Consider the following 12,811-nt stretch of genomic DNA (forward strand, 5'->3'; position numbering starts at 1 on the left):
AGGCCATTTAGAACGGAGATGAGGAAAGACTTTTTCAGTCAGAGAGTTGTAAATCTGTGGAATTCTCTGCCTCAGAAGGCGGTGGAGGCCAATTCTCTGAGTGCTTTCAAAAGAGAGCTAGATAGAGCTCTTAAGGATAGCGGAGCCAGGGGGTATGGGGAGACGGCAGGAACGGGGTACTGATTGGGAATGATCAGCCATGATCACATTGAATGGAGGTGATGGCTCAAAGGGCCGAATGGCCTACTCCTGCACCTATTGTCTATTGTCTATAACTGCAGATGCTGGTTTAAACCGAAGATAGACACAAAAAGCTGGAGTAACTCAGCGGGCAGGCAGCATAACTGGAGAGAAGGAATGGGTGACGTTTCGGGTCTGAAGAAGGGTCGCGACCCAAAACGTCACATATTTCTTCTCTCCCGAGATGCTGTCTGTACCTCTGAGTTACTCCACGTTTTTGTGTCTGTCTCTGAAATGTTATGCAGCATCAAAAATCAGAATAAGTTAGAAAAAAATAACATAATTTCATCTTTGGTATTTTGCAATCTTTTGAGTACCATTGAAACATTGTCACTATAGTAAAGCTAAAAAACAATTACATAAGGTCTTTAATGTGAATAAAAACATAATCACTGTTGGTAGGTTGAAAAGGTGTTAACCAGATCAGTGGCATACATACAGAATTGTAACATGCATCTTTTACACCTGTCCAGACTCCCTGGTTGACAAGTTATTTAAAATCTGCCTTCATAGAAAACATTGCACTCCTATATTAGTGGTGATAGTTTACCCAGATTATCTGCTTAAAATTACAGAATAGGCCTAATGTTAACAACCAAAGGAAGTGACATCTAGTTGTAATGGTTCCATTACTCAAATGCTGAAAGTGTCACCAGTTTTTAAAACCAGAAAAGATACATGGCATTTAAACTACCCTTGACATATCTGTGTCCATGGGGATGGTTTCTTGAACTTACAACCTTAGATGTGAAATGAAAAGGCTGCTTGAAATTGTAAATGATATAAAAATATGCAAAACAGAAGTAAATACTCATGAACTAGAGGTTATAACTACTGTTATAAAATATAACTGGGCAGATGAAATTATAACCAAGTTTTAAGATGCCATTAGAATATAATATCACACATGAATGATATCAAACGAACTGAACTAAAGCTGAAGAAAATTTGCCAAACTGTAGCATGGCGTGATACAAACAGAATAATATGGCAACCTTTTTGGTGAAACAGTTGGGCACAACTTGGAACATGGCTTTCATCATGACAAACCTCGCCTTGAATACTGCAGTCAGTTCTAGAGACAGACACGAGAATCACTCACGACCTGGACACAATCCAGGGGGAAAAAAACAAATCACTAATGTCAACTGAACTACAAAGATTAAAGATAGAAGTTAAAAAATAAATCAGCCTTTGAAGGACAGACATTATTTTCTTTACTTTTGTCCCTGGGAAGATTAATTTTCTTCTTTCAACACCAAGCACAGCCCAATCCCATTCCAATTTTAGTTTGTTTCGGGTTTGCAAAAAAGAAATGTAACCACCTGGAGATGGGAATGATAAGATAGGAACAATGAAACTAATACATCCAGCCTAAATGTGGGGAAGAAGCAAAAGTTTCTAATTTCCAAATTAGGAATTAGAAATCATCACGCAAACAGGTAACGATTTCAAAATTTTGCTTGTGACAAAACTATAGGACTCAAGAGGATGGGTAGATAGACCATGACAAGCTTTTGACATTTGTGAACATGGGATCATAGATTGAGACTGCTATTAGTTTAGATAATTGTAAGTAAGGTGTCATTAAGGATGTGCACCAGTGATTGAAACATATGGAATAAAAAGATATCACGGTAGAAATACAATCAAGCCTGACAATGACACTAGATCCAATTAGTTCACTAGCCTCTGAAATTACCTAACAAGGTAGCATTGTCATTGAACTCCTATCCTACTATCAAAGTACGATCCTGTGATTAATTGTAGTTTTCATATGGAAGCTGAATGGGTATTTCAAGGGAATTAATTTGCAGGACTAAAGGGAGAGGACAGGCAATGGTTCAATCCCAATTGCTCTTACATTGAGTTAGCATGGACTCAAAGGAGTGGAAGATCTCCTATGTTGTAACTATTGTGTGAATGGAAAATTGATTAATTTTGTGGTCCAACTCCACAGTACCAGTTCCATATCGAAAGCAACAGAAACAACTATTGTACAAGTACAATAGGGGAAAAAAGGGCTTGGAAATGCCCAAGCTGAATCAATAAAAAAAGATGGTAAACGTGGTATAGAAACAAGTTAATCACATTACACGAGTTACTACACAGATGAGTTGGTTTGGGCTATTTCAAACAGTAGTGCCCAATTTACAGAGTCCCAACTACACTACATACAATGTTGCACTCCCTCTTGTTGCACTCGTGTACGATTGTACTTGCGTATGGTATGATTTGACAGGTTTGCATGCAAAACAACATTTTGCACTGTATCTGTGGCAATAAAGTACCATTGAAGCATGGAGACAGGGCCTGCAAGACCCCGGTTATTGGTTACAGTTAGTTTACTCGCCAGGAGTCTCGACTACCTTTATCCTTTCCTTGCACTGGTTGGCGCTTCTCTCGTAGCCCATTTCCCGCAGGGCCTGCGAGATCCTGTCGAAGATGTGCGAGTTCCGCAGGTTGCCCTCCAGCACGTCCTGCAGCCGCTCGTCGCCCCACACGGCGATCAGCGCGTTGGTCTCGGCCGGGGTCCAGGAGATGCCGCGGCAGGCGGGGGGCCGGCTCGGGCTGGGGGCCGGGTTCTCCACCGCCGCGCTGGTCCAGCTGGGGGTGGGGGGCTCGCTGGAAGGGTCGCCCGACACTTCTGACCAGGTGGGAGCGACGACTTGGAGCGAGGCATCGGCCGCCGCGCTCGGCCAGCTCCGACTCGGAGAGTCCGCTGCCCTGGGCGCCGCCATCGTCCGCCACCGTCTACATCCGTGCACCCGCCCCGGGAACTGTGGGATGCAGAGGGGCAAACCCTGCAGCCCCCTCCCCCTGGGACAAACACCACAGCCCTCCGCACCCGACAGCTGCCAATGCCCCCGCGCAAACGCTTTAATCACTTCACCCCGACCCGCAAACTCCAATTTAAACGCAGAGGCACAGCCATTCCGCCAGCACGGCCCCGCGCCCCGCACCAAGATGGCGGCTCTGCGGGGATTGTGGGGCAGCCGACCGCCCACGCCCCTTTGAAAAATGGCGAGCGCTCTCATTCAATTGGACTGAAGAGCGGCTCTTAGGTACAGAACCCGGCCCAAAGTATTCCAAAGGGTAACGTTGTCGGGTCGCTGAAGGCTTTCTGCGACAGCAGAACGGGATTCGCGAGGTTAGACCCTGCGGAGCGCAAAGGAAGCAATCGCGCCCCGCACAAAGATGGCGGCCTTGAACTGTCATTTTCAGTTCATTGCTGCCTGTAAATTCACGCAAACTTCAGCTGAAGTGCTTCAAAACGATATAAAAGATCGGTAACAATGAGAACCCGTGTCCTGTAGGAAAGCATGTAAGCCCTGGGCTCGTCTCCGAGACCCCACGGCGGCCCGCTGCCCCAAACAAAGATGGCGGCAACAGCCGGAGTCAATCCGCTTAATTCGAGGTGATTAGACGTTTCTCTGATTTATCACCAATTCCGAAACAGATTCGCGCGTACCAGAAACATCTTAATGAGCAACGTTCCCCCGCCACGTCGCGCCTCAGAACTGTACGCAATTTGAAAACACAGATTTACGTACTTTAGATTTTATGATAGCAGGTCATATGGGTCGAGGCTGATGCCCCCTTCAAAGATGGCGCCGGTGACTTCCACCCGCTGCATTGTGGGACAGTAGACTCAACATGGGGCCCTTGCCCCCATCCAGATGGAGCCAACACAACTACATTCCTTGCCCACAAAACCGTCTGGGCATAACATTACAGCAATGTTGCAGTATTAGAACCAGTTGGTATTATCAGTCATTTTAAAGAGACTGTGTTGAGTTCCTTCTCTCGTGATCCCTCCCCCACCCAATTCGCACCAGCTTCTCATTTTCACCCTACAAACAGCTAATAATGGTCTGTTTCCTTTATCATCGTTACTTTTTTGCATATCTTTCATTCATTGTTCTTTATCTCTCCACATTGCCATCTATATCTCGCGTTTGCCTTATTCCTAACCAGTCTGAAGAAGGGTCTTGACCCAAAATGTCACCCATTCCTTCTCTCCAGAGATGCCTATCCTGCTGAGTTACACCAGCCTTTTGTGTCTATCTTCATGTGGAGTTTATATTTGTTTCACTGGATATATTATTTTGGCCATAAATATATGGCGGGGACCTCTTGCCCCAAACAAATACAGCGTTGATCATGGTAACTTGATGATCATGGGACAAAGAGGGGCTACTACTGTATGGCTAACAATCCTTGAAAGAAGAACTTATCCCCAAAAAGTGTTAAACTTCACAGTCCATGGACCTTTTGTCTGACCTAAATATATCTATTAGAGGTGGGTTTGGTATCCCACCACCAGTTACATTTTCTCCAGTCTTTGCCCCTCCTCTCTATGTTTGGTGTGGCTCTCCCTGGTCTATTAATTCCTTGCTCTCACTCGCCCATCCCCTGGTAATTACCCCTGCAACCTGTGGGATGTACACCTCCCTCACGACCAACAAGTTACCTAAACAGCCCTGCTCGGTGGGGTAGAGATTCATGGGCACCTCCTCCGACCTCAGCTGTTGCATTCAGTGTTCCCAATGTATAGCTGTACATCAGTGAGACCAAGCGTAGTGTGGACGACGGTTTTGGAGAGCACCCTCACTCTGAATGCTGTTGCATTCAGTGTGCACAATGTATACCTGTACAACAGTGAGACCAAGCGCAGTCTAGACGACGGTTTTCGAGAGCACCCTCACTCTGTCCATAACAGCCACCTAGAGCTTCCAGACATTTCAGCTCTCCTTCCCATTCTCACAGCAGCCTGTCCATCCTCTGCCTGGATGAGGCCACGTGCAAAGTAGATGACAACTCATATTCCAGGTAAGCAGGTCAGGCAGCATCTCGGGAGAGAAGGAATGGGTGACGTTTCTTGTTCTTGACCCTTCTTCAGACTGATGTCAGCGGGGCGGGACAAAGGAAGGATATAGGTGGAGATAGGAAGATAGAGGGAGAACTGGGAAGGGGGAGGGGAAGAGAGGGACAGAGGAACTATCTAAAGTTGGAGAAGTCAATGTTCATACCGCTGGGCTGCAAGCTGCCCAAGCGAAATATGAGGTTCTGTTCCTCCAATTTCCGGTGGGCCACACTATGGCACTAGAGGAGGCCCATGACAGAAAGGTCAGACTGGGAGTGAGAGGGGGAGTTGAAGTGCTCAGCCACCAGGAGATCAAGTTTCGATTTGTACCAGCATCTGCAGTTATTTTCTTACACTCATATTCCAGTTGGGATGCCTGTAATCCAATGGTATGGACATTGACGTTTTCACTCTCAGGGAACCCATACCCTTCTCTGATCCTCTTCCATTCCTCCTGATCCACCCAGATTCTCTCACACTAATGTTCACTTTTTCCAATCACCCGACCATTATCAAGATCTGTCAACCACACCTACTTGGTTCCATCTACCCATCATCCCTCCCTTACTTGGTTATACTCTGCGTCTTTACCTTGGAGATACAAGAGACAGCAGATAATATAATCTGGAGCAAAAAAACAAACTGTGGAACTCAGTGGGTCAAACAGCAAATGTTCATGCGTTGTGTGAATAGGACTGATGCAGGATCTCAACTCAAACATCAGCCACGCACTTTGGATCCACAGATGCTGACAGATACGCTGATGCTGGCTCGAAGGGCCAAATGGCCTCCTCCTGCACCTATTTTCTGTTTCCTCTAGCAGTTTGCTTTTTATTCTGTCACTACCTTCACCACCACACCCCAGCTGGCTCCATTAGCCTCTCATCTTCCCACCTCATCTGGTTCCATCTCTCACCTAGCAGCCTTTGCTTCACTCCTCCCTCTCATTTTTACTCTCTCTACTAACTCAGTCCTGATTCATGGTCTTGATCCAAATTGTTGACCATCCCTTCGCTTCCACAGAAGGTGTTTGACACGCTGAGCATAGACATTAGATTTTAGAGATATTTAGAGTTGTGTCTCTACTTTATCCTTTTGTTTAGCCGTGCATCAATTCATACAATTCAGTAGAAATCTATAAAGATGTTCAACAGCAGGGATCTTACTCCATTCAACATGGGACGATGATTAGTTCTTAATTCCGATAAAACCAGCTCCAAAATGCCACTAGAAATGTACTAACCACCACAAAATGTTGCTCCTTGTAGGGAATTAAAAATTATGATATGATTATTTACGCCTAGAATTTTACTTGTTATTTCCAAAGTGAATGCGTTTCAGATTAGAGGCCTGACAAGCGGTGTACTGTTGGTCTGTTGTTTGTCACATATTAATGATTCAGATAAGAATGTAGGTGGCATGATTAGTGTGTTTAGGCATTAGGCATCCCTGTGTGGTACCTCAGCTGCACGGAGGCAGAAAGGAAAGCTCTACAGCGGGTAGTCCATAGAGCTCAGAGGGCCATCGGAACACAGCTACCAGACTTGGAGGGCATCTACAACACACAATGCCTCAGAAAAGCCACCAGCATCCACAAAGACTCTTCACACCCCTGCAACAGTCTGTTCGAACTCCTTCCATCGGGCAGACGATACAAGGCCTTCTACGCCCGCACCTCCAGACTCAGGAACAGCTTCATCCCCAGGGCCATAGCTGCTATGAACCGGTCCTGCTGAGCCGGATGGTCACAACGCATAGATCAACATGCACTTTACCCTGTCTAAAACTGTTACATTTGTTTCGTTGGGTTGCTGTTGTCTAAATTACTTAAATTATTGCATCGTATGGGAGGCGCATTCCCAATCTTGTTGTACCCCTGGGTACAATGACAATAAAGATATATTGTATTGTATTGTATTGTTTGCAGGTGACCACAAAATTGGCAGTAGAATGGACAGTGAAGATGGGTGTCTCAGGTTACACCAAGAACTAGATCAACTGGGAAATTGAGCAAGGGAATGGCAGATGGAATATTAACTTTGGCAATTATGAAGTGTACTTTGGGAAGTTAAAGTAGGGCAGAACATACATAATAAATTGCAGGATCCAGGGACGTGTAGTTGAATTGAGAGAACTTGGGTACACTGCATAGTTCTTTGAAAGTGGCAACACAGGCGGGCAGAAAGGTGAAGAATGTGTATAGTGGATTCAGACCCGAAATGTCGCCTCCAAAGATGCTGTCTGACCCGTTGAGTTACACCAGCATTTTGTGTCTTTTTTAAAGGTGTGTCGTGTGCTTGGCTTCATTGTCCAAAGCATTAAGAAGAAAAGTTGGGATGTCATGTTTATAGTGATACAGAATATTGGTTAGCTCACATTTGGAGTTCTGTATCTAGTTTTGGTCACCACTCCGAAGGAAAGGTGTGAATATTCTAGAGGAGGTTCGGAAAAAATAAGGATGTTGCTTCAATTGATTGATTTATAAGAAGAGAATGGATAGCCTGGATTTATTTTCCCTGGAGCAAAACTGGCTGAGAAGTGGCAGGATAGAGGTATATGTGAGAGGCATTGACAGGTAGATGGCTTGTGTCTGTTTCCAGTGACAGATGTCTAAAACTAAAGGGCATACATTTAAGGTCAGAAGGAGAAAGTTATAGAGCGTTTGGTGTTTTTTTTTTCCACAAAAGAGGGATAGGATTCTGGAATGAACTGCCAGAGGAGATGGTGGTGGAGGAACTGTAACAACATTTAAGAGGCATCTGAACACCTACCTGAATGAACAATTCACATGAGGCATTGCATATGGAATTAATGCAGGCAATGGGAATAGAATAGATAGACATGATGGGACAAAGGGCCTCTTTTTATGTTGTATAACTCATGACTTTATGACCACAATGCCTCCCACTGCATGTGGTATAAAATAAATTACAGAACAATGATAAATAAGAAAGAACACTCAATTTAGTTACATTCAACTGTGTAGAAAGACTCTAAATTCCAACTCATGAATCCAATTCTTGCATTGGGTCTCACCTGGATCAGTACTAGGCTGTCAGTTATCACAAATGGTTCACCAGGTTTCTCTTTCCTCGGTTGTTGCTCGTCGCCTGTCTGAAGAAAGGTCCTGACCTGAAACATCGTATGTCCCTCCACAGTCGCTGCCTGACCTGCTGAGTTTCAGCATCACTTTGTGTTTTGCTCAAGATTCCAACCTGTAGTTCATTGTGTCCCTAGCTGTTGCTTGACTTTCTAAGTACTTACAATGGTTTCTGCTATTATTTCAGCCTCCCTCTCTGTAGCTTCTGCGGAGCTACGTTGAAAGAAAGGACAACAAGGTGGCAGATGGATTAGAACATGGGACAACTTGGGATTATTCAATGGTAGGAGGACAGGAGACATTTTTCATATTTCATATTTTATACTATTTCATCTATAACATTTTTAAATGTTAGGGATACCATGTTATTACAGAAAATGGCGTGCTGGTTCACCACGCAGAAAACATGCAGGTACAGCCAGTAATGACTGTAATTATGTTGATTTACATTGCCAGAGGGGTCGTGTACATGAATAAGTCAAAAACATTAAACATGGCATATATTCAAAAATATTAGTTTGATCATTTTCTCATTTTAGTTCACTGGCTTTAATTTACGTAGCTGGATTACATTTTTTAATCATTGCAATCTTACACAAGGTAACCAAATATATATGTTCTAATTACATATTCTAATTGACATGGCCAATGAATACAAAGGGCAGAGAAGATAGATAGGATTTTTTTTTCAGGATCCGGGCATCACTATTTATTGCCCACTATTTATATGGATCATTTGTAGGCAGAGCAAATTAGTTTAACTTATTCAATGTTCATCATGTACATGGTGGGCCGAAGACCCTCTTCCTGCGTTGGTGTTCCTACGCACCTGTTTCCCACGTCCTTCTTGATGGTAGAGACGGCAGGTTTAGGAGGGTCTAAGTGAGTGGGAAAGAACTGCAGATGCTGGTTTAAATCAAAGGTAGACACAAAATGCTGGAGTAACTTAGCGGGACAGGCAGCATCTCTGGAGAGAAGGAATGCGTGACCTTTCGGGTCGAGACCCTTCTTCAGACTTAGAGGGTCTTAGTGAGCGGCCTGGTTGAGTAACTGCCTTCATTTGTAGATGGTTCACTCTGCATCCACTGCACTGGTGGTGGAGGTAACTAATGTTTAGGCTGCAGGATAGGGTGTCAGTCAAGTAGGCTGCTTTAAGCTAGAAGGTAGACACAAAGTGCTGGGGTAACTCAACAGGGCAGGCAGCATCTCTAGGAAAAAAAAACTGGTGGGGGTCGTTTCACGTTGGGACCCTTCTTTATCGTAGATGGTGTCAGATTCCTTTAGATTCACTGGATCCGCACTGAACCAGCAAGCGGAGAGTAGTCCATCATGATTCTGATGTGCCCAGTAAATGGTTAAAAGTGCCAGGCATTGTCAGGATACCCGGCACCTGCCCTGGGATGCCCAGCCTCTGACCTGCTCTTGCAGCAGTGATATTTATAAGGCTGATTGAGTTGAATTTCTGGTCAATGGTGACCCCAAAATGTGGGGACTTAGCGGTGGTAATTTGGCTTTATCATCACCCAGAGCCTGTTTCATACATTTATCTTTCATTAGCTCTTCAAGATTTGGTGGTATATTAATTGGCAACTGTAAATCACCCCTGGTGTGGGAAGGTGGCAAAAGAATCAAAGTGGAGTTGATAGGCTTGTGAGAGATAATATCTTGCAGGGCTTCAGGGAAGTAAGAGGGGGTGAATTCAGATTACGCTATTACTGTGTTGGAAGCTGGCATGGATCCTCGGTTGAATGTGCGGTAATATGTAAAGTAAATCTAATCTCAATAAAGAATCTAAATTTAAAAGGAAAGTATGCAGTAAAGATTGGACCTGCAGGAGTATAGATGAAAAGAAGGGTCTTGGAGGTGGAAGTCCATAGCTTCCTGAAAGTGGCAACACAAGCAGGTAGGGTAAATAAACCATACCACATAATTACCTTCATCAGATGGGGTGTTGGGTATAAACGTCAGGAAGTCATGTTGCAATTGTATAAAACTTTTGTCAGCCACATTTGAAGTATCATGTCCATTTCTGGTTGCCTCATTGCAGGAAGGATGTGGAGAGGATGCAGCAGGTTTTACCACAATGTTGCCTGAATTGGAGAGTATTAGATATAAGACTTCATCATCATCATCATATATATACAGCCGGAAACAGGCCTTTTCGGCCCACCAAGTCCGTGCCGCCCAGCGATCCCCGTACATTAACACTATCCTACACCCACTAGGGACAATTTTTACATTTACCCAGCCAATTAACCTACTTGAATTGTTTTCTCTGGAGAAACGGAGAACGAGAGGCAAACTGATTGCTTGAGGCATAGACAGAGTAGGTGGTCAGAGACCTTTCCCCAGGATGGGAATGTCAATTAGAGGGCATAATTTTAAGGTGAGAGGGAGAAAATTTAAAAGAGCTTTACGTGGCAAGTTTGCTTTGAGAGAGTGTGGTAGATATCTGGAACACGTTGCTGGGGAAGTGGTGGAAGCAACATTTAAGCGGCATTTCAACATGCATGTGAAATGTGAGGGAATAGAAGGATATGACATGTGTGCAGTGTAAAATGGCATCATGGTTGGTATAGACACCGTGGGCTGAAGGGCCTGTTCCTGTGCTGTACTGTTCCAAGTTCTATATGCTTTCATTGTCAAACATTTTTGCCATCCAGAGAGATGTACCCAGTAGAGGCACCATCTACTGCTCATGAGGGGGGGGGGGGTGGGGAGTCATTCCTCAAACCAGTTTGGACTCGAAACTCACTAACTGAGCACCAACGTAATAAGGAATGGGTGACGTTTTGGGTCGAGACCCTTCTTCAGTCTGAGGTAGGGTCTCGACCCAAAACGTCGCCCATTCCTTCTCTCCAGAGATGCTGCCTGACCCGCTGAGTTACTCCATCATTTAGTAGGTATCACAAAATTCTGGAGTAACTCAGCGGGTCAGGCAGCATCTCTGGAGAGAAGGAATGGGTAACGTTTCGGGTCGAGACCTTTTCTTCAGACTGATCTAGTATCATTTAGTATCTACCTTTGATTTAAACCAGATCTGCAGTTTTTTTTCCTACCAATGTAATAAGAGTCAATGAAGTATCAGTCTCTTAGCAGAATGCACTCTTGATTTAATGAAGCTGAGATTCTATTGCATGCGTTATTCAAGGGATGCCTCCTCGTGAGCATCCACTAGATGTGATTGGATACCATACGATACTATACGATAGAACTTTATTTATCCCAGGAGGGAAATTGATTTGTCAACAGTCATGAAAACACAAAATTCATGAATCATGAAATTAAAGTGATGAGTGGAAGGGCTTGGGGGATGTGCAAAGATTGGCGACGGGGGTGGGGTGGGGTGGGGAGTCAGTCTCAGTCTATCATTTTGGTGTTGGGAAATCCTCGTTGTTTATTTGCCCTAAGTGGGAATGTGTTTGAATGAAGACACAAGAAAATGCATAGACTGGATTCTGGACCAAAGATTCAGGCATTCAGCGAGTCAAACAGCCGCTGTGAAGGCAATGGCATGGTTGATGTTTTGGTCAAGAGCCTGCATGGGTCATTACCAAGGAGTGATCGGCATTTCAGGTTGTCCATTTTCAATGTTGCTGCCGTCTTAAGAATTGAGTATAGCACACCAACATTAAATAGTGTGTTTGTGTACTGCAGATGTTGGTTTATACCAAATATATAGACATAAAATGCTGGAGTAACTCAGTTGGTCAGGCAGCATCTGTAGAGAAAAGGATGAGTAACGTTTCGGGTCAGGACCCGCCAGAAAATAATTAGTGTGTGTGTGTGTGTGTAGGAAACTAAAACATTTATCTGAATAGTTACATAACTTAATGTCTTCCCTATTTCACGTCCGTAGATGTACATTTTGATGTTCTGGTGCTGTGTTGCAATGTGTGGCTACAGTCTGGTCTGTTGAAAGAATATTCCCCTTCACTTTGATGTTGCACAGATGTTCTGAATGATCCAAAGAGGGTTCTACGTGGATAGCCTGCCCGGACAAGGTGAAGGAGCTGTCCAGAATGTCTAATTGTGGAACATGGGCAACTATACTGACTGAGCAGCTACAATTGGAAGCCAGATTGAATTTAAAAGGAGGAATGTCCTGAACTCGGACCCTGGACAACTCCGAGGAGGCTGGTAGACTTTGACATGCCAGTTTGGTAGCATGTGGAATGCACTGCCATTGATTTAATGTCCAGACCAGGAGTTGAGCTGCTGGCTGGCCCCAATCAGATGTAACTTTCCCTGTTGAATCCACTGTCATCATTGGAGTCAGATCTCTGCGGAATCTGATAAGACTTCTTTAAAGATGTGTGGGTGGGAAAATTTAATGTGAGTCATATATTTGCTTGAATTGGAGACCAATCTTCTCACACGAACAGATTGGGCAGCATAGTAGCACAGCTGGTAGAGCCACTATCTCACAGTGCCAGAGACCCGATCCCAACCTCGGGTGCTGTAAGTGTAGAGTTTGCAAGTTCTCCACGTGCGCCTGTTTCCTTCTACATCATAAGATAAGTGGGTTTTCAGGTTAATTGGTCGGTGTAAATTGCCCCTGATGTATACAGAGTGGATGTGAAAGTGGGGTAACGTAGGACCAG

General features: G+C 44.4%; 1 protein-coding gene across 2 annotated transcripts in view; it reads right to left on the reverse strand.

Annotated features, from left to right (window-relative positions):
* msantd2 (Myb/SANT DNA binding domain containing 2) overlaps positions 1-3,191 on the reverse strand; it is a 37,256-nt gene extending 34,065 nt beyond the window's left edge. For both annotated transcript variants that reach the window (XM_078426585.1, XM_078426584.1), the window contains exon 1: positions 2,610-3,191. In XM_078426585.1, coding sequence (XP_078282711.1) covers positions 2,610-2,981 — 372 coding nt within the window. In that variant the 5' untranslated portion in view covers positions 2,982-3,191. The remainder of the gene's footprint in view (positions 1-2,609) is intronic.
* Between the last annotated feature and the right edge of the window lie 9,620 nt (positions 3,192-12,811).

Source organism: Rhinoraja longicauda, chromosome 32, assembly GCF_053455715.1.
Source record: "Rhinoraja longicauda isolate Sanriku21f chromosome 32, sRhiLon1.1, whole genome shotgun sequence".
NCBI lineage: Eukaryota > Metazoa > Chordata > Chondrichthyes > Rajiformes > Arhynchobatidae > Rhinoraja > Rhinoraja longicauda.